This window comes from Pelecanus crispus, chromosome 3 (genome assembly GCF_030463565.1).
Source record: "Pelecanus crispus isolate bPelCri1 chromosome 3, bPelCri1.pri, whole genome shotgun sequence".
NCBI classification, from domain to species: Eukaryota; Metazoa; Chordata; class Aves; order Pelecaniformes; family Pelecanidae; genus Pelecanus; species Pelecanus crispus.
The window spans coordinates 105,310,080-105,333,364 of NC_134645.1; the positions used below are offsets into that span (position 1 = coordinate 105,310,080).

General features: G+C 40.7%; 1 protein-coding gene across 1 annotated transcript in view; it reads right to left on the reverse strand.

Annotated features, from left to right (window-relative positions):
• TINAG (tubulointerstitial nephritis antigen) overlaps positions 1–23,285 on the reverse strand; it is a 49,299-nt gene that overhangs the window by 20,371 nt on the left and 5,643 nt on the right. Inside the window, exons 3-8 of the mRNA XM_075708322.1 lie at positions 23,050–23,139; positions 21,319–21,433; positions 14,275–14,398; positions 11,926–12,076; positions 4,952–5,132; positions 4,445–4,490 (exon numbers count right to left, since the gene is read on the reverse strand). Of these exons, the coding sequence (XP_075564437.1) occupies positions 4,445–4,490; positions 4,952–5,132; positions 11,926–12,076; positions 14,275–14,398; positions 21,319–21,433; positions 23,050–23,139 (707 nt within the window). The remainder of the gene's footprint in view (positions 1–4,444; positions 4,491–4,951; positions 5,133–11,925; positions 12,077–14,274; positions 14,399–21,318; positions 21,434–23,049; positions 23,140–23,285) is intronic.

Sequence of the window (23,285 nt, forward strand, 5' to 3'; positions counted from 1 at the left end):
TCAGAGCCCCAGCCAACCTGACCTTGAATGTTGCCAGGGATGGGGCTTCCACTACCTCTCTGGGCAACCCGTTCCAGTGCTTGACCACCCTCACTGTAAAAAATTTCTTTCTTATGTCTAGTCTAAATCTATTCTTCTTTAGTTTAAATCCATTATTCTTTGTTCTGTCACAACAGGCCTTGATAAAAAGATTGCCCCATCCTTCCTGTAGGCCCCCTTTAACTACTGGAAGGTCACAATAAGGTCTCCTTGCAGCCTTCTCTTCTCTAGGCTGAGCAATCCCAACTCTCCCAACCTGGCCTCATAGGAGAGGTGCTCCAGCCCTCGGATCATTTTGGTGGCCCTCTTCTGGACCCACTCCAGCAGGTCCATGTCCTTCTTGTGCTGAGGGCCCCAGAGCTGGACGCAGTACTCCAGGTGAGGTCTCACCAGAGCAGAGTAGAGAGGCAGAATCACCTCCCTCGACCTGCTGGCCACGCTTCTTTTGATGCAGCCCAGGATATGGTTGGCTTTCTGGGCTGCAAGCACACATTGCTGGCTCATGTCCAGCTTTTCATCCACCAGTACCCCCAAGTCCTTGTCCGCAGGGCTGCTCTCAATCTCTTCATCCCCCAGCCTGTATTGATATCGGGGGTTGCCGTGACCCATGTGCAGGACCTTGCACTTGGCCTTGTTGAACCTCATGAGGTTCACACACAGGCCCACCTCTCCAGCTTGTCCAGGTCCCTCTGGATAACATCTCGTCCTCCTGGCCTGTCAACCACACCACTCAGCTTGGTGTCGTCTTCAAACTTGCTGAGGGTGCAGTCGATCCCACCGTCTATGTCATTGATGAAGATGTTAAATAGCACCAGTCCCAGTACGGACCCCTGAGGGACTCCACTTGTCACCGGTCTCCATGTGGACATCGAGCCATTGACCATGACCCTCTGGATGTGACCATCCAGCCAATTCCTTATCCATCGAACAGTGCACCCATCAAACCCATATCTCTCCAATTTAGAGAGAAGGATGTTGTGGGGGACTGTGTCGAACGCTTTACAGAAATCCAAGTAGATGACATCCATTGCTTTTCCCTTGTCCACTGTTCTGGTTTCAGCTGGGATAGAGTTAATTTTCTTCCTAGTAGCAGGCATAGTGCTGTGGTTTGGATTTAGTAGGAGAAGAATGTTGATAACACACTGATCTTTTAGTTGTTGCTGAATACTGCTTATGCTAGTCAAGGACTTTTCAGCTTCCCATGCTCTGCCAGGTACACAAGAAACTGGGAGGGGGCACAGCCAGAAGAGTTGATCCAAACTGGCCAAAGGGCTCTTCCATACCATATGACGTCATGCTCAGTATATAAACTGGGGGGGTTGGCCGGGGAGCAGCAATCGCTGATTGGGAACTGCCTGGGTATCGGTCGGCAGGTAGTGAGCAATTGCATTGTGCATCACTTGCTTCGTATATTATTATTATTATTATTATTTTATTGTTACTATTATCATTACTATTTTACTTTATTTCAATTATTAAACTGTTCTTATCTCCACCCAGGAGTGTTTCTCACTCTTACTCCTCCGATTCTCTCCCCCATCCCATCGGGGTAGGGGAGTGAGCGAGCGGCTGCGTGGTGCTTAGTCACTGGCTGGGGCTAAACCACAACATCCACTGATGCAGTCACTCCTTCATAGAAAGCCACTAGGCTGGTCAGGCAGGACTTGCCCTTGGTGAAGCCGTGCTGGCTGTCTCGAATCACCTCCCTGTCCTCCATGTGCTTTAGCATAGCTTCTAGGAGGATCTGTTCCATGATCTTCCCAGGCACAGAGATGAGGCTGACAGGTCGATAGTTCCCAGGGTCCTCCTTTCTTCCCTTTTTAAAAATGGGCACAACATTTCCCTTTTTCCAGTCAGCAGGGACTTCACCTGACTGCCATGACTTTTCAAATATCATGGAGAGTGGCTTGGCAACTACATCAGCCAATTCCCTCAGGACTCTGGGATGCATCTCATCAGGTCCCATAGACTTGTGTACATTGAGGTTCTTCAGGTGGTCTCGAACCTGATCTTCCCTTACAGTGGGAAGGGATTTACCCCTCTGGTCCCCATCTTGTGGTCCATTGATTCAGGAGGGATAAGGAGAGAAGTTGCCGGTGAAGACTGAGGCAAAGAAGTTGTTGAGTACCTCAGCCTTCTCCTCGTCTGTTGATACAAGTTCACCTTTCTTGTTCATCGGCAGGGGGGGGGTACACTTTCTTTAACCTTCCTTTTCTGGTTGTAGAAGCCCTTCTTGTTATTCTTTACATCCCTTGCCAAATTCAGCTCCATCCTCGCCTTGGCCTTCCTGACCTCCTCCTTACACAACTGGGCCGTTTCCCTGTATTCCCCCCAGGACACCTGTCCCTGCTTCCACTGCCTGTGCAGTTCCCTCTTACTCTTTAGTTTGTCCAGCAGGTCTCGACTCAGCCATGCTGGTCTCTTCCATTCCTTGCGTGATTTTTTACACTTGGGGACTGAGAGCTCTTGTGCTCCATGGAAGGTGTCCTTAAAGATCTGCCAACTCTGTTCCCCTGTCCCTGAGGACCGTCTCCCAGGGGGTCCTTCTGACTAACTCCTTGAATAGCTGGAAGTTTGCTTTTCTAAAATTTAGGGTCCTGACTGTACTCCTCACTTTTTCCATGTCCCTCAGGAGCATGAACTACACAAATGCGTGATCACTGCAGCCCAAGCTGCCTCCACTCTTGACGTCACCGATGAACTCACTTGCAATGGTGACCATGAGATCCAGTATCATGTCCCCTCGGGTAGGACCTGGCTTAGGAAGTTGTCTATGCATTCTAGGAATCTCCTGGATTGGCTACAGCTCATCGTGTTGCTTTTCCAGCAAATATCGGGGTGGTTGAAGTCCCCCAGCAGGACAAGAGGCTGCAAGCGCGAAGCCTCCTGTAGCTGGAGGAAGAAGGCTTCGTCAGCAGGCTCCCCTTGATCAGGCGGCCTGTTGTAGACACCAACCACAAGGTTCCCTTTGTTGCCTCTGTCTCTGATTCTTACTTTCGACCTGCTCGTGGCTATTCTTCAGGGACAGCTCTTCACACTGTATTGATTTCTTTACGTAGAGGGCAACGCCGCCGCCCCTCCTTCCTCGCCTGTCCCTTCTGAACAGCCTGTAGCCATCGATAGCCACATCACAGTCATGGGATTCGTCCCACCAGGTTTCGGTTATGGCAATCAGGTTGTAGCTTTCTAGTAGCACAGCAGCTTCCAACTCCTCCTGTTTGTTCCCCATGCTGTGTGCATTCATGTAGAGGCATTTCATCTGGGCTGTTGGCCGTGTCCCCTTCTTAGTGGAACATCCTTTGTTTCCCTTGGAGTGTTCCACGAAGGTTTCCTCGTGAGCTCTAACTATCTCAGGAGCCCCCGGCTCATCTCTGCAAGACTTCAGCTGTGCTGCAGCGTCCCCATCATGCCTCTGGGCAACAGGTTGAGGGCTCACAGCAGCACCCCGTCCCTCTAACCATTGCATACTGTCCCACAGCTTGTCACAGGCAAGCCTGATATATTCCTCCTCCCCCTTCACATCTAGTTTAAAGCCCTGTCTATGAGCCCCACAAGCTCCTGTGCAAAGACCCTCTTCCCTCTTTGAGAAAGGTGGCTCCCATTTGTCGCGAACAAGCCTGGTGCCATGTAGGCCGTCCCATTGTCAAAGAACCCAAAGCTGTGATGGTGGCACCAGCCACGGAGCCATGTGTTAAGAGATTGGATCTGCCTGTTCCTACCAATGTCACCTCCCACAACTGGAAGGAGGGAGGAAAAGAAAACCTGTGCCCCTGATTCCCTGACTAACCGTCCCAAGGCCCTGAAGTCTCTTTTAATCACCCTAGTCTCTCTATTCCTCTAAGAGGTCAGGGATCTTTGTCACAGGGTGCAGCAGAAAAATTCAAAACTGAGAGCCCTCTATGACTAACAAGAGCATTTGGGCTCTGAAAAAGGAAATTCTGGGAGTATTCCAGCACTGAATGATTTGCTGGAGGTCCCATATACTGCAGCATTGCCTTCAGAGGAGAGCCAGCTTGGGGGGTTGGCCTCAGCCAGTGTGGGAATTGATCCCAGCCCTAGAGAGCAGAGTTTGCTAACATTTAACTCCTCCTGCACAGCCCCAAATTGCTATTTCATCAATGAGCAAAGAACTGTCATGGGGAAAAAGCACATTTCCAGCACACAGATTTTGCACAAATTTTCAACAAATCTATCTCAAAGTCATTTTACCCATTATGGACTCTGATGCAGTACAACTGCCTTTAGAGGCACTACTTGCTCACCAAACGTCCATGGATGAACTACAGTGGATATGACTTTTATTCACTGTGGAATGCAATTTGTGTTTTCTAATATTTTGATACAAGGACATTGCACACTTGAATTATTTCAATAATAATATTATCATCTTCCAAACTTACCATACCTTGCACTGGTCCTTTGTCCATGATTTCTTTCATTATATCGGTTTCCTGAGGGGAGGTGAGAGCAACAGCAGAGAGGGCAAGGGAAGATAATACATTCTATTAAATAAAATTAAGACTCATACTAATTTATTGTTGTGTACATATATACCTATATATGGCATATATGTACCATTGTACTTGTATTTCTGCTAGAGAATATTTCGTTCACCAAATGAACAAAATCCTCAGAAATATGTTTAAGAAGCACTAATGCACAGTTATGACTGCATACTTTCTGGTTTTGTCTCTAATTTCTATATGACCACAAAGCAGAAGTCTTAAAGAGATGATGTAAAACTGAGAAACTATGAAGAATTTAAACTCTTCTGCAAATGCAAAGGCAATATAATGGAAGACTCATAGCTCTAGTCTTTAAGTGAAGTGAACGTTATTTCCATATGCTAGATAATTATCAAGCCCCAAAGGAGAAAAATGGGTGAGATGATGGGTGAACAGCATGAACTTACATTTGAGGAGACCCTGTAGTGAGAGGCACACCGGTATAACCGATTGGATTCTTCTAAAGCATTAGGACATGGCCCGTTTGTATAGTTTTTTCCATATTCACTTGACACATAACAGTGATTTTCACCTGTTGGCTCCAGTTGATTGTTCCAAAATGATGGATAACAAGCATAGGATACAACCCTGTTCAGATATTAGTGGAAGAAAAAAAACACCAAACAACTTGATAAGAAGCTTGCTTAAACATTTTTTGCAGTGTTATTTCAAGATTTTAACTATTTTACAACTGTTGTATTTCAAGTAAATTTACAGAGTCCCTCATTCTTCAAAAGTGTGAATGTCTCATATCTTCAACTGGAAAACATTTTCTTCAATTCATATGCATGATGTTTCTGATTAAGTTTCCGTTGCAGTAGTCCTCTACACACCCTTCTCCAAAGAGAGGTAGAGTAGAAAACGTGTTTCAGCCCTTGTCACCTAGTACATCCATCTCGTTAATGATGCATGAAAGTTCACACTGGATAAGATCAATAAATTACCAATGTTGTCAACAGGATCCATTTAGCAAAAATGACTTGTGACATGGCCATATTTACAGCAGAAATTTTTTAAGGGAAATGAACCGTTTTCTAGTTTTACCTACATTTTCTGTAGGAATGCTGGTGAAAAGCTGACAGGTCTCTGACCTTCCATTTTTCTGACAATATAAAGGGAACATTTGCTCACATTTTTGTGAATATTTGTTGAGATAAAAGGTCCTATATTACTTTTCTACAGGTTTGGGCACAAATAATTGGTGTTTGGTTGGCATATGAGTAAATGTGGTGTAAAAGTATTTAGGCCAAATATACACGGGTTGTTATTACTCATTCTAAAATTTATTATGCTTTGTTTCTGTTGCTGGGTAGAAGGAAACCTTTGGTTTATATATGTATACATATATAGTGTTTATAAAATGTATCTATCTCTATATACATAACCTTTCTAGTCACCACCAACCACAGGTTTCCAAAAGAAATAAGGGATTGCTGCTGAGTGCAATCAGGCCTGCAAGGCAGGTAAGGTGAGCAAATACAGCCCTCAGAGCATGTTCTAGGATAAGCAGCTCAGGAGTAGGCGATTGCAACCCAGTGTAAGGAATGGTATGACAACTGTTCCTCAGGTGTGCTTAGAAACACCTCAGAGGGAGGCAACAGAGCAGAAACCCATTCCTGGGGCAGGGATATTTTTCCCCGCCTTTCAGTTGGATTGTCCCGCTGGCATTATCACAGGTTCTGCATGGACGGGTCTCACTGAAGCGCCAAATGACGCACTGGCACACTGGAGCTGTGTGGTAATCCAGATATGATGACTCATTCTGAACTAACAGTCACTTTTGAATCTTTTCACTAACCATCATTTCTGCAGTCACGATTAACATAATTAAACAGCTCTGCTGAAACACGAGTTTGTACATGCTGAAGCGCCAGCACAACAGTAAACATTAAAAACATTTCAAGGAGAAGACCTTGCTAGAAGAGTCATAGAAGTAAAACAGAAATAAAAGTGAATGTGTTTGTGTGCACAAATACACACGCATATACAAAAATACTACTAGGAGCAAGCTCAGCCAGGAAGAAGCAGCTAAAGTCTGCTGTGTATTCATACATTCTTGGCAGAATTCATCTGAAGTCATGTTTATGTGTTCACTCTAATGAAAATTTTTGTGGTTTTATTGAATTTATATGTTTGAATTATGAGATGAGAATATAATCTAAAATATTAGATTATGTTATCAGCAAGCTGGCCAAAACTAATAACAATAATTTCCTTATCATACCCTGCAACTGCCAAAAGCCCAAGGTGCAAATCAGATCAAGCCCTGATTAGAAGCAGTATTTGCATTCAAGTGTGTAACCTTTTTACTACCTGAGAATGAAATGTTTCTTCCTTATTCTTAAAGACTGTAAGCTTTTAATTTCCCTTAGCAGATAAAATCGATGTTTTCAAACCATATTGATTCCTCCCAAATTGTGGCTTGTAACTGAAATGCCTAAAAATAATAATAGTTAGAAATAGAATACAGATTTATTCTTTAATTAATTGGGGGGAGGGGGGGGAGGGGGAGAGTTAAACAGCAATTCAGCTCCATTTATAGCAGATTTCACTGTTAATTGGGTGCTCAGTGATTCTGAAAAGTCAGGTCTCAGCACTGGCCTAACCTCATTGAGCTTTATGGCAGTCTTCCATTGACTTCACTGGGGATAGTTTAGGCAAGCACTCAATTTTCCTGAAAATCTATCAAAAACTTGAGATAAACACACTTCAGAAATCAGAAAACCAGAAGCTTTAAAAGAGCATTGAACACCTGCTGTGAAAATTTACAAGCCCACACAGAAAATCAATGTGCTTTCTCCCTATTGCAGGGTATGGAGATAATGAAAAAAATGATTGCACTATACTGGCTCATAAAGTAAAAGTCACCTGAAAGTGTGAGGAAGCAAGCACTATTTATCAGGGCTCATTCAAAAGACACTTCAGACTTTTATGCCATAAATTTCCATTTTTTCATTGTCAAAGGTGAAGGGTTATGGATTATGGGGTTTCAGCTACAAAAATGATCAATTATCAGTCCAGTGAACCAAAAATGGTTGGTTTTTTTTTTTTTTATACTGTTTGCTCTTGGCCACTGTCTGAGACAAAATATTTGGCTAGATGGACCCTTGCTCAGACCCAGCGTAGCCATTGTGTTCTTCCAGTATGTGTCCTCACAGATATTTGCATATTTTCCTTAAGGTGTTTATTTGTGTCTGGAACTGCTGGAAGAGGATTTGAAATATCATTTGATCTTGAGGAAAGAAAATCATGATTTACAAATGTTGTTTATAAAAATAGGTAAGTAGAAATATTTTCATGTGTGGTACTTTGATGGCGAATCAATGATCAGGGATAAGAACGGGTAGCAGGCAAAGGTCTGTAAGAGCACAGTGATGTTGTGCATGTTGGAGCCAGCCCCATGGGGACAAGAAAGCTGGATGAATGACTAATAGTCTTGGACTGTGGAGATTTATTGGAAACCTAGATAGTCTCCAAAAATTTGTGATGGTGTCGTGGTTTAGCCCCAGCCAGCAACTAAGCACCACGCAGCTGCTCGCTCACTCCCCCTACCCCGATGGGATGGGGGAGAGAATCAGAGGAGTAAGAGTGAGAAACACTCCTGGGTTGAGATAACAACAGTTTAATAATTGAAATAAAGTAAAATAGTAATGATAATAGTAACAGTATAATAATGATAATAATAATAATAATAATATACGAAGCAAGTGATGCACAATGCAATTGCTCACCACCTGCCGACTGATACCCAGGCAGTTCCCAAGCAGCGATCGCTGCTCCCTGGCCACCCCCCCCCCCAGTTTATATACTGAGCATGACGTCACATGGTATGGAATAGCCCTTTGGTCAGTTTGGATCAACTATAATGGCTGTGCCCCCTCCCAGTTTCTTGTGCACCTGGCAGAGCATGGGAAGCTGAAAAGTCCTTGACTAGCATAAGCAGTACTCAGCAACAACTAAAAACATCAGTGTGTTATCAACATTCTTCTCCTACTAAATCCAAACCACAGCACTATGCCTGCTACTAGGAAGAAAATTAACTCTATCCCAGCCGAAACCAGGACAGATGGTTCTCACAACTGCCCTGCAGATGCTTTACTCATTGAGCTGCAAGAGGCTGGTGAATACCATGAGGCATCTCAGGTGACTGAGCAATAATGCAAGTACTTGGGACTTTGGAGGTGAAAAGACAGTTCACAGGTGTGAGGTGCCCTGTCGGTATGCTTCCAGGCTTACATCAGTCAGAAAGCCTGCTCTGCACACCACTTTCACACTGGTACTCTGTGGCCAGTCAGGGAGCAATCTTCTCACTCCTGTGTTTACACCAGCAGAAGTCCTCTGTGGGTACAGCTAGGTTGATAAGAAAGTGCCTCGTACAGCTTCAGCCTGCCTTGCTTTCCTTATAGAAATAAGCTAACTCTTGATACTTAAACTTCCTCTGCAGAACAGGCTGTGTCACTAACCAGACTGCTTCAGGTAAAAAAAATACAGCTTTCTGATATAGGAAGAATCTTATTATTATGGGCTCATGGTGGTTATGCCCATACAGGGATAACAGTCAGAGGGAACAGAAGACTAGGAGGTTTTCCTATTGCTACTTTCTTTAGGTCTTTTCCTCTAAAAATAGCTTGCTCCAACTGTTGTGGAGATAATACTCATTAAAATGGATCTCTTATCTTATCTACACCGGCAATTCTTGTGCTCCTGTCCTTAACATGATAGACAAGCAAATAGTCCAGCGAGAAAAAGTTGTAATTACTCTGTTAAGAGCATGAGGTACTGATTAAAAGGAGCCGGTTCTTCTAGTTACAGAAAAGTGTTGCTTTAAATGTTAAGGTATAATTTTCATTTCTTCATGAATGAAGCTTTTGCCTTTACCCCCATGAGGTGCTGAGGGGGCCTTTGCTGGGTGGAACCATTACTGCTCACTGTAATCACTCACCTAAAGGGTCTGCCACTCAAAACCTAGATCAAAACTAGTGTTTAAACCCTGAGACAGAAAGACAGAGGAACACTCTACGCAAACTCTCCCCATAACAATACAAAATCCTTGTCAGATCAGAAATAGTTGGTACACTTGAAGAAAGCAGAATGATCACTTCATATACTGTGTCCATGTGAATGACAGCACTTTGGTCTTCACCTGGATCCCCAGGCTGCTATGTCAGCTCTGACGTCTGATGCATCATGTCTGACATTCTTTTGCTCTTTCCATGGTTTGTTTGTTTGGTTTTTAACTAAAATTAAAAGTTGACAGACAGCACACCTAAGATTTCTCTGTCTCTCAGTACCAGGTATATTAAAGGCAGAGTAAGGGATGAGATTGTATGAAAGTGAGAGAGGAAATAGATTCTGGTATGGAACAGGAAGTACAAAAAATTTTCTGATAATGTGAGAAACAGCAGGATGTAATTATACAGTATATAAAATCTGGTTACTGCAAATTCTCCTGGAAGCTATTTACAGGCACATGAAGTTCAAGGACTTGACTGGGAACAGGGAGCGAAGATTTACCATGGCAAATTATGCCTCACCATGATGAGATGATCTGACCATGATGAAATGACTCGCTCCATGGAGAAGAAAAGCAGTGGATATAATTTACCTTGAGTTTAGCAATGTTTTCTGCATGGTCTCCCATGGTATTCTTCTAGTTTATTGGACTAGATAAGTTGCTTACACAGTTAGTAACTGGCATGCTGAAAGGCTGACAGACCAAAGTGACTGGTGTCTGTTTACTAGTGGCATTCCTCAGGAGTCAACATCACAGCAACACTGTTTTGCATCTCCATTAACAATCTGGACAGTGGGACATAAGGCACCCTCAGTAAATCTGTGCAGGATGCCAAATTGGTGGGGAGTGGTTAGTATGCAGGGCTGCTATTCAGAGCAAGGTTAACAGGCTAGAGAAATGAGCTGACAGAAACCTCATGATGTTCAACAAAGGCAGAATCCAAATCCTGCCTCTGAGCCAGAACCGCCCATGCAGCAGTACTGGCAGAGCACTGCCTGTGTAGAAAGCTATTTCACAGAGAAGGACCTGGGGTCCTGGGGAGCAGAAAGTTGAATGTGGGTCAGAAATGGGCCCTCTCAGCAAACATGGACAATCAATACTGGGTTGTGTTAACAAGAACATAGCCAAGACATTGTGAAAAGTTATTATTCCCTTCAAATTGTCACTTGCGAGGTTACATCTGGGGTACTGTATTCAGTTATGGGATCCCCAGTAAAGACACTGACAAACTGAGCAAGTCCAGTGGAAGGCATTTAGGGGGCTGAAGCACATGATATGCAAGGAGGGGCTGAGACAGCTGAAATTGTTCAGCCCAGAGAAGAGAAAGCTAAAAGGGGATCTAATTACTCTCTTCAATTACATAAGGAGAGCTCACAGAGGAGACAGAACAAGACTCTTTTTGGAGATGCACAGTGAAAAGCTGAAAGGTACCAGTCACAAGTTGTACCAAGGGAAATGTTGATTAAATATAAGAAAAAAATGTTTGACAAGAGTGGTCAAAAAAAGTGACCTGCTGCAAGAAAAGTCGTGGAACTTCCATCCTTGGAGATACACAAAATATGGCCGGGGCCATGGCCTGATCTAATTTCAGTGCTAGTCATGCTTTGAGCAGAGCATTGGACTAGGTGACCTCCAAAGGTTCATTCCAACCTAAACCATTCTGCAATTCTATAAATTATTATGTGTCATCTTAAAAACCTTCTAGCTGTTTATGTGGAGTTTGAGAGCTGTCAAGTTTCCTTAGTCTGACCTGAAGGAAGAAGGATCTAGATATACTCCTTGCTACAGTGTTGCATTCTGGCACAAGCTTGGGATGGGATGATTACAATTTGCTTTATCAAAAGACAATGTTTGATCCTTTTGAATATTCAAAATATTGTCTCATGCAACCGGCTGCTTACTGAAGGTTGTTTAACATGAAGAGCCTGTATCCCAGGAACCACAGAAGTTTTGAGTCCACTTATGGTATTGTCTTTGACACAAAAATATCCTTTCTTGTTTGTCTTCCTGTTAGGCTACCATTTTGCCCAGTTTTATTACAGTTAATGACAACATCTAGATGTTATGAGGCTTAAATGGGAGCTAGGTGGTTGCAGTTTTTTCACTGAGAGCCCTCATTTAAAATAGACTTCACTTATTTCTTTGGAAATGCTTTGTAGTTCCTGGGCTTCATGAAGATGATTTAAAGAAGGTGTAAATGGGGGAGAGTGATAGTCTTGATGAAGTAATACAGTTAATCTGACCCAGGACAGAGCTAAATGCCTCTTTTTTGAAAAGTCAGAAGTCATCATTGTAACACAAGCAACTTTGTAACTTAAGCAACGGGTTCAAGTTAAAATAATCTAAACAGTTATACAAAATATTTACCCATGTGTTTTCAGATATCTCCAAGCACCATCAATACTTCCACCATTACATCCATGTTGATTCTTGGTATCACAAGAGATCAAATTCTGAGCAGAAAGGTTGTCTGTGATCTGACCCTCAGAATGAATTGCTATTCTATCTGCTGCAACACCTGTTTTGAAATAAATTTTGTGTTATCAAAAACAAATAATTACTCACAACTTCACGCTGGTTATTGTGAAAGAGGGACTGAGATACAACCTCAGTATTTTCTGTCTGTGTAGATATCTTTACAAAACAATACAAATATAATCTATAGACTTTCAAGAGAGAGGATTGTGAAACTGCAAAGCATCATGAGCAACTTTGTTGTATTATAAATCCATAGATTTACTGGTTATCATAAAGTCCCATATTCTAAACATCAGATGAAGCATTTACATAATTTAGTCTGATAGTCTCTACTGTGTTTGTAAATGCATATTCATCTCTGGTTGACTTCAGCAGAAGATGCAAATACTTCCCCACGCTTCTGCAGCTGAATCTCCAAATCTCTTTTCTTTCTTTTCTACCTTTCCTTCCTTTATTTGAGCAAAAATAAAAGCAAAAATGAACAGTCCTATGAAGAAGAAAATTCAAGACTAAAAGTATACATACTGGTTTTACTGGAAAAAATATTTGGAAATGCTCATATTAATGTGTGAAATGTGGGATTCATTGGCCTCCTTCCCTTATCACACAAAACTATTCTTCTGCAAGACACCTTAGATGTCTGAACTCAGACAGTCATAATTCCAAGTTCTAATATATTTATGCACTGATTTAAAGGTAGACTAGGTTAACTAAGTTGTAGGTGAAATTAAGCCACTTCTTTCTTTAACAAGTGATAATGAAACAATTATTAAATCCCAATTCCAGTCATTAACTGTGCTTAAATTATATTTTCATTATTGTTAGCCCTTCATTTTTGAACCTGAAAAGAAATTTTAAAAATCCCTTGAAATCTAAAGTCCCATCAAAATCTACACTAACTTCAGTGAACTTTGGACAAGACTTCAGAAGAGTGAATCTGCTGATGGCAGCTGACGACGACTGCGTTATGTGCTTTTGTGAGGTGTCACATGATAATGAATTTATTTTCATAGGTATAAAAGCTTTTTACTGAAGAGTTTATAGGAATTACTCATGATAAGAAAAAAAATGATACAGCAGTGCTTGTCTATTCATTGGGCAACAATTAATCTTACAAAGAAGGATTGAAAATTCAGATTTAAAATGTTAGATGCACCTAAAAAACATGGGAAGGCATCTCATAATATTTAGCACTGAAAATAATTATGTGAATCAAAATCAAAAGATTCAATCATGAAAGGGAAAATTTAGACTGAATATGTGAAAAGTCTTTCCCTCAGTGAGCTCTGTTCATCTTTGCAGTAATCTGTCAGGAGAGCTGTTAGAAGCTCTCTTGGTTTTCTCTTTTAAAACTACACTGGACAAGACACATTTGTAACAGAGTGTGTTTAGTCTGCCTTTGGCAGGGAGCTGGGATTAACTGACCTAAATGCTCCTTTCCTTCTCGTACTGCTGTGATTTAAAGAAGCAGTTGCAGAAACCTGCAGTCACGAGGACCCACTGGCTGGATCAAGCCATAAAGATTGATTGCATAATTTTTTTCTCTATCTTTATATATCCCAATATGTACTGAGATTTATTGCAGCATAAGAAAAATGAACGTACTGATCACTGTAGCTTCTTTGGAGAAAGTGACACAAACAGTTGTGTCCATTTTTCATAAAACCAGAGGCTATAGCACATGAGGTTGAATTTCATTACTGACATTCCTTTGCTTACTGAATTTGAAAATAGTTTCTTCCACAAGTATCTGAGCAGTTTCAGGGGTTACTTCTTATAAAATTATTGAAAAGATTATACTTAATTTATTTGATTAGGAAGGGATGGACAATGGCAAATGCACAAATATATAAATACATATAAACAAAATAAAGCCTACCTGTTTTAAGCTTTCAAGTCAAGCATGTAGTTGTGCAAGAAAGAGCTGCAGATTTTTTAAAAGTTACTCTACTAGTTTCAATAAAGTGCACTAGTAAGTTAATTTTCTACTTTCTGTCACCAAAAAAATCTCCCTATGTTACACAAACTCATGAAAAACAAACAAAGCTCTACAGCTTAGATTGACTTTTTAAGACTTTGGGACAACTTAGAGGGAAAGCTGCAGTGTTTTTAAATGTTCCTATTTGCTGATAAAAAGTGAACAGCAAGCTGAAATTGCTTAATTACTAATCACTACAATTTTTCACCACATATCTAACATTAATGATATTTTTAAAAGGAGAAAAAAAAAAATATTACTTGCGGTTGAAAAAGCCCAGGATGCTCCACAGTTTCGTTGATCCAGAGGATCATGAATCCACTCAGGCCATGCATAAGTGGCTGCAAAAAATGCAGGAAATTTTTCTTCTGGAAGTGAGTTTCCCTAAAACAAAATGTAGGAGATCTGTATATGTTTCTATTCTTAATTTTGTCTTAAATTTTACCCTAATTTTGGTTTTAAAGTTCTTAATTTTTAAATTGAGGAAACCTAAAGCATTGGTACCTGTGGCTTCCCAAGCATCACCGTGGTGGTTACCCTGTGGCTGGAACCCCTGAGAGAAGGGGAGTTCTGGCATGCCACTAGCTGAGCTGGAAAGCTGAGCTCCACAATTGTCAACCTGAATAACCTGTCCAGTTTCTCTCTGATTTTTTATGTCACACACCAGTTCCCTATTAAACATGTTAATTATGATCCAGCTGGCATTTTTGGAAAGAAAACCTTTCTGCTACAAGTAACAGTTAAGTTAGGTACCTGTTACCATATTCTCTTTGACATTTGGCTGTAGGTAGGAAATTTTAGTTACCATGGGGGAGGCATCAGTACAGTGTATCATTGATTTGTCTTTTACACAGAGGTTTTTCAATCTCCAGCACTTATTCTCATTCCAGAATGAAAATCAGTGATTTTCCTTCTGCTTTGCAATCTGATGCTAGGTTGGTGAGAATTCATGGTCTGCTCACTAAAGCCATTTGGACAGCCATTTTTGGCATCTTCATCTCTCAGCCTTAATTTATGTCCTCCAAGCTTTACACAAATATCTGTGTATGAAAGAACCATCTGGTACAACTGTTAATAAGCTGCTCTGTGTTCAACATACCAAAACCATTGACCCATTTTTTTTTTTTTACTGTTGAACTTTATGGAATGATTGCTTATGCTGCACAGGGAAATACGAATGGCCACACAGAATTACAATATTAGTCCATTCAGTCCATCATTTTGTCTCGAACAATTGTTGATAACATCTGTTCCAGAGAAAAATATGATATAGAAAATATGATAATCTGTTCCTAAGCAAAACATTCCCTGATGCTTCTTTCTTATAAGCAGGCTCATACCCTGAAGCACAATGACTTCTATCCTGTTCAAATTCCTTTATTTTACTTCGATTTACTTAGTCTTCTAATTCTAGGTGTCCTTACTGCACCATTTTTCTAAATTGCTTTTGTAACCTATAAGACTACATGCCTTTTCCTAAGATGATTTAAACATTTGAGGCTAATTCTTCCAAACTATTTCAGGACTCTTTGGTGAACCGAACTTTACCACTTTGGCTGTATCCAGATCACTTTGGTGCATACACTGGGAAACAGCCGCACCACCATCCAGCTTGTACACCTGGACGTCCCACAGAAAACCCACAGTTTAGAAGAAAAGGGTAAGGAAAAAAGAAGCTTGTACCTCAGGTCTGTATCTGACATTAGATTGGGATACAGCCCCAACAGACGGGTTGATCTGTGCATATGCCCAAACCCAGCAATTCTCAAGTGCTTCTAGGTTCACTACATTAGATGCAGGCTGTGAGTCCTAAATACTATTAAAGTATTCTTGTGGTTTAGCCCCTGTCAGCAACCAAGTATCACAGCTGCTCACTGACCCTCCCCTCCGGTGGGATGGGGAGACAATTGGAAGGGCAAAAGTAAGAAAACTCAGGGGTTGAGATAAGAACAGTTTAATAATTGAAACAAAATAATAATAATAATAGTAATAACAATTGTAATGAAAAGGAGCACAGTGAGAGAGAGAGAAACAAAACCCAGGGAGGTGGGGGGTAAACAAGTGATGCAACTGCTCACCACCCACCGACCAATGCCCAGGCAGTTCCCGAGCAGCGATCGCTGCCCCCAGCCAACCCCCCCAGTTTATATACTGAGCATGACGTCATATGGTATGGAAGAGCCCTTTGGCCAGTTTGGGTCAGCTGTCCTGGTTGTGCCCCCTCCCAGTTTCTTGTGCACCTGGCAGAGCATGGGAAGCTGAAAAGTCCTTGACTAGCATAAGCAGTACTTAGCAACAACTAAACCATCAGTGTGTTATCTGCATTCTTCTCCTAGTAAATCCAAAACACAGCACTATGCCTGCTACCAGGAAGAAAATTAACTCTATCCCAGCTGAAACCAGGACAAGTATACTGCAAGCTGTTAAGTCACTTAAGTGCTTTTGAAAGTTTTACCTCCACCCATAACAAACCAGTAATCTTTTAAATCTTGCTAAAATATTAATCTCAATATTTCTATTAATCACTTTCACAAGTCTACTTTTTCAAAAGCTTGTTAGATACATGGGACTTGCAACCTCAAATGACACACAGAAAGCAACAGCTAATTTAAAGAATATCTTGCTAAATTATCATTATGTTCATTATTAATGAGCAAGCACAAGATTTAATTTGAAAATTAATCAGTACAGGTGAAGTCCCAGACACATAGCGTTTCTTTCACATTATAAGACTGCTCACTATCAACCAGTAAACAAGCAAAATTCCACAAAGGTTGTTTAGCACACTTATGTGGGCAATGACTGCGTAACAAAGCTACAAATGAGGCAGTTGAGAAAAGCAAAATTCTAAATAGATTTTTCGTGTGAGACAATGTGTAACTTTATGTATTCCTAAACTACTGCCAGTGTATTTAATAGCCTCATATTGTAAATCCCAGAGCAAATCCCTCATTAACCCTCAGCCTTGTCATTTAAAAATGCAGGATTTACCCTTAGCCAGAAACGTTAGCTTTTTGTCTGAGAAGTTGCTACCCTGATACTGAGAAGCACTGCTGTTCTGTGACAAATAGTAAGTCTAGACAATTGTTTCTCAATGTATGCTCCATGGACCAGCATCAGACAGCACAATGCAATCAGCAAAATAACTGGCAAACTGTTTTTAAACCTTCATATGTATTCTCTGCAGTGAAACTAGCAGTCTGGCCAAAGCAGAAGTTAAGTGGATATAAAAGACCACTCATACTTCAGCTATGACTTCTTCAGAAAAGTTAGATGGCCAATCAGAGAAAAAAGGCTGAAGATTACTGAATTTGCAAATGTGGAAATAGTTTTTCTGAGGGAAATCAATAGGTTTTTTTAATGTAAGAAAAAGGTTCTGGACATCACTTGCTTTGTGAAGACAAAATGAGTGTGCATGACCTTCAGTTTGCAAGAGGCAGATCTACAACTGCTGAGTTTTCTACTATGAAAAGCCATATATCTGAGGAACAGCTGGTGTACTTTTTACACCTTCAAATTGTCTTTGCCTGTTCTTTGATACTTAATCCAAAATGGTGCCTTATTACTAAACTATGTATGACATTTTCTTGTAAGATGGCACTTAGGTGAGCACCTTGTTGCTGGCAAGTGGAGACCCCACCATTGCTATGTACCTCTTGCCAGAACATGTACTAACAGAATAACATCAAACGTGTATCACTATGTGTTTTAAAGGCATGGCCATTATTTTTGTGCTACATAGAAATTCAAGAATGATTACACTACCTCCTGCAGTGAGTAAACTCTTTCAAAACGCCTTCTCAGAAAACATACATGACGCTATTGAGAGCTTCAGCTTTGTCAGGGTCACAACAGTTTTAGTGGTGAAACTACATAGATGGTAGTGAAACTTCATAGATGAAATGTAGCTCTATCACACCTTTTAATCTGAGGTAATGTTATGAAGCTATATTTGTAGTTGGATATGTCAGTCAAAGAAACAACGCAAAAGCCTCTACTCCACAACCAAACTTTTCAATACTGCTGAGAACTAAGACTCTGCTGTACATGTAAAGTGGTTAACACAGAAGGGCTTTACACTCTTGACTCTTCTTTTTCCATGCAATTGAATAAAGAGCACCTTCTGCACAAAAATGTTTTTCTCGAGCATCCCCAAAAGGCATTAGAAAATAATCATAACAGCTGTCCCTTAGGTACCAGAAACTGTAATTTCTTCCCTAAATAGTAGACCAGTAGCATGCTGAAGAAATGAGATTTATTTAAATGGAAAAAAAAAAAAAAGTTGTATTTAATGAATGGGTACCTATGGTTTTCTTTCTACATTAACAAAGCTACCAGGTTTTAATCCGGTCAGCACAAGATAGAGCCAAAAACTCCTGAACAATAATTGTAGCATTTTTATCAACTAAAGTTATGACTTTGGGCAAGTGACTTGCAGTTTTCTCGCTTGCAAAATGGGAAAAGCAGTAATAATCCCAGAGAATGCATGAATATTTAATTAGTGCCAATTTATCCACAGTAAGTAACTACTACCTTGGCCTGCAGATGAATTAATACTCAACAAAGTCACTTAAAGGTCAAACCATTAAGGTTTGGAGAATGTCTCTGAAAAATATTAAAAAGTCCTTATTTCTGAGTTTCATCATTCATATCTTTTTACTCTCTTCTGAGCTGTCACCTAGTTACAGGTGAAGCTTAATGGAAACACTGTCATGAAAACTCACTTGTTTTTTATCACTTAGGATTTTGTAAATGTGTTAGTATGCTTCCCAAAATATCAGTGACAGGAAATTACTCATGAAATGTGAAGCAGGGGCAAATGTCTCTGAAAATCTGGTAAGATACTTATCTTAAAAAGTGCCTGGAATTTAACTCCATGGCTGCTGTTGTTTTGCCAATTGGAAGAATCTGTCGATGTGCCCCTGGTGAGCCCAATCCATGCTATGAAATTGCTGGATCATGCAGAGATGGTAGATATGGAGCTAGCTGTGAGTGAAGAAAACCTTTTTTTTTTTTTTTGAACATTTTTGTGAAGTATTAAAAAGTGGCAGACAGGAAATTTCCCAAGGCAGAACAAGGACACTAAAGAGATTATGTTCTTCTAGAAAACTGTAGAAGAGGACAGGATCAGGGAGATTTGGAGCTTTGCAGGAAGCCTCAGAGAAAAAATATTTTTACATCAAGACTAGCTAAGACAGAAAACACTGGGGTAAGAGCAAGAAAGTTCTAATAATTCTGAAGAGAAGCCATAGGTAGGAGATGGGCTCATGGACAATTCCGAGCCATTTGTTGCAAGCCCAAAGAATTCTCCGGAAGCTGAGAAAGTCATACAGACATTATTATTTTATATTTTTAGCTTTTGTAAGTAGAGAGAAAGATTTCTTAAAATCCTGTGCAAGGCTTGTGCTTCCAGCAACATGTAGGACTTCCTGAGGGCTAAATGAATGCGTTGAAGCTCCTTGGCTGTCTGGCAGAGCCAAAGGTAATTGGGTCGTGTCTCACAGATTTTGTAAAAAGATAGCAGATAGAGAAAATATGCCTGAGAAATGTATCAGTGGAACAAAGGCCATAAGTAGTGTAGCAGTCAAAGAAGCTACAGGAAGCTTAATAACAATGATTCAATAGGCTAGACATAATGCAGGACCACTGAGCGACCAGCTACCCCAAACTGAATGGAAAAGAGGAAATATCATAAAGAATTTCTTGTAACCTTCCCTTTCTTGTTTTCTGAGGTGGGATTTGTCTCACCTAGCTAGATACCTAGTAATATAGATGTCAATCTGTGATCCAGGTACATGATATCCATTGGGCTAGATGACCTCTACCGGTCCCTTCCAACCCAAAGCATTCTATCATTCTCTGATACCCACTTTTTGCTTCTGCTTATATAAGCATCACACTGTATTCCTCAAGGAAAAAGGCAACAACAGCAACAAATCAACCCCAACTTTCTTGACCCTCAATGCAGTGCACTGGTAATTTGTGGCAGATACCTACTAATATTACACTAAACACTTTTATGCCATTGTCTTATTTTGACTTGCCATTTTCAACTGAAATGGATCCTTCTTTGGCTGAGAAGAGTAGTCTAGCAAATCATACATGGCAAAACTCCAAAGCTTAACTTCTGTCAACTTCTTGCTCTGGCAACCAAAACCCAATGCCTCGCCATGCTGGTGCAGCGAGCTGACTTTTTGTGGGACAAAGAACCAGTCTGCACCAAGAAAAAGGGTTAGAATTGTTAAAAATGTTGCAGAGGCACATGGTCCTCCCCCTCTTTCCCAAATTCCCTGTCAAATGGTAGCTCTGCACTGTTGTCCCCACAAGGCCTTCCATGATGTGGAAGCCTTCTGCCATAGACATATACAACAAGCATCAATGATTGACTTCAATTGGATAATAAAATGGCATCACTTGCCTGAACTATATAGAAGCCAAAGATAAAAACCTGTCATATTTAATGCCATTTGCAAACCTTGGATCTATCTACTTGTTCTTGCAATTTTTCTGATTTCATTATAGTGAGGTAGGTAGTTTTTTCAGTCTATGATTTCCATAATTTTGGGTCTTCTAAGAAAGAAGCTAAGTAACTGATCCAAAGCACTGGAAAAATCTACTCTGGATTCAATAACTATGCATTTCTTCTTTAATTTCTTAACCTACATACATAGCTTAAAGTATATTTGCTTTGCAGCAGAACTAATTTGAGCTTAAATATATGATAGGAAAGTTAATTTAGCTGTCATGAAAATGGCCATGGCCAAGAGGCTTAGAAAGCTGGTAGTAGAGAATCATCTCATTCTCCCATGCTTCCCATCATTTTTCTTTCCATTTGGCCAAAACCCCAGCTTCCTACTGCATCTTTACATTGCTTTATCCTATGGGCTTTCAGAGCTTCTTTCAAAGATTGGTGTTTAGTCTCAGCTGATAGCCTTAATGAACTATGCCCAGATTTTTTTTTTTTTATGGTTACAGCTATGTGTGCAATGATTAGCAAATGGAGAGGGTAGTATGGAACCATCCTAAAGAAGCAAAAATTTTGAACACCAGTGATCTACAGTGATAAGTTAATATTGGTGCACAGCTTTCCAATGCTTAGCATTTGCTTTTACTCCTCCTTGTTTGATTTCCATCAACAGGACCACACTCTGTGGCTTGGAGAACTACTCTGGGAGCTTTCTACTCAACATGGAAGCATTTAATGTTAAATCCCTGAATCATAATTTTATAATTGTCCACATCCACATTTATTTTTCCATGTGATAAACTTATTAAAAAATTTAACAATTGTACATGACACTTACTGGAACTTCTCTCATATTCAGCAAGGAATGAGATGGAGGGAAGGTGCCAAGGCGCTTTTTGAAACCTTCTTCCACTGTCATTCCCCAGAACTGACTGTAGTTGTCTGCTTTCCATCTTCCTCGCAGGCAGAAAACAAATAAAATCCAGGTTAGAGATACCACTCACCTTAATATCTTGCTCCTTTGTAAGGGCACCACTAACAATAACCTCCAGAAATAAATCTTTCAAATTGCATTTCAAAACCTTGTATTCAATATGCATGAGAAAATATTTAGTACAGGCACTTCCACTGCAAATGAGTGTAGGATGGAGAAACACAGCAGTAGATTAAAAGTGGTGATTTGAGGTCAGCATCATGTCAGCCTGCAGGAGATGAGCATGCAAAGCTTCAGAGAAGTACTGGAAAACAAGATGCTCAGTCATACCAATTACTGTTGTCTTGAAGTTATGCTTAAATTATGCTTCAGACTAGATGCCCACAGAGAACTAACAGCTTCATGTAGTGAGTTACATTGCCTTCAAGCTCTAGGTGCACCAGCAGTGAGACACTGTTGAATCCAGCAGAAAGCCCACCTGACATTTTCTGCCTGAGTTTTACACCAATAGCCAGACTGAGAGAAAGGGCTCCCCATGGCTCTTTAATTATGCCCTCCCTACTCTCTAGTGGACTAGACTCAGATTGTAGCATCTACCCTGCAAACTGTATGCACAACAGAAAAAAAAAATACCTTGCAGCCATACACATTTGGAACACACTGAAATTTATTATTACTGTAGAAGATCTGAGCCACAGGGGAGAGCATTCTCTTTACCTGTTTCTTTCTTGCTTGTGTATGAGGAACAAGGAGGTAGGATTCATACTGCCCAAATGAGAAGCCTCATTGCTCTTGGTCTGCCTGTAGTCAGTGAAGAGTGCAAGCACCTGCAGAAGTTGAGTCATATCTCAGGTGGACTTAACCACCCTGTGGCAAACTTTACTGCTTACCACTGACAGGAGAGAGGTGAAGGGCTCCAGGTGCCTAGCTTAATTGTCTATCCTAACTCAGTTGGTTTGATTGTCTCCTATGAAGTACAAAATATTTCAGCACTAAGTCACAGCTTAAAACCTGGGCAGGCTTCATTGGTGAATGTAGGACCTCAGCTCCTAGGGAAGCAACCCCTGTATCTCTGTCTGTAAATGGCCAGCAGGCTCCCAAGGCACAGCTCCCTTACTGGGGTGTCCCTAATCCCTCTGCACTACCTGGTGGAAAGGAGAACTGATAGCATGAACAACACCGAGCCCCACAAAGTTCTGATATCTTGGTCCCCATTTGGCCCATCCTCTCCTCTTCCAACACTACCTATAGTCCTGTTATGTGGCACAATGCTCTTGAGGGAGGAGAAAAAATTACTTCAAATATCTAACCCAAGTAATAAATAAAGTGAAGAATAAGGGAAGATGATCTAAATAGTGTTCTGTGAGAAGAAAAAATTGTACTAAATTTGGAAAATGTTTTAGAAAGATGTTTACAATGTCAACTCTTACCAGCATGCAACTTTCAGTATCTTTCCATTTAAAACACTATAACTGCCACAGATTTAGGAAAGTTTCACAGATGTACATTTACTGTCAAATTGCTGTAATGTGTTTGGGGAAGGAAGGGGTGGGGAGGACTGCATAACTTATAATTTGTACATACATACAATGAGCAATACAGTGGTTTACAAGAAAACCTTAAAAGTGTTCTCACCCATGATCTCCAGAATTGATGTTCTGAATTAAGTCTTGGCGAACAAGGCATACCTCTTTTGAACACTTCCAGAGACTTTGGAAGCATTTGCTGAAAGGGCAAGAATATCACTGAGCAGAAGATGAATTGTCAAAGGAAAAATATGCACTTTAACAGCAGAAGGAAGATGGAGGGAAAAAAGCAAAAACAATATTAACGTCACATAGTATTTATGAAGACACAATGCTACTTCTCGC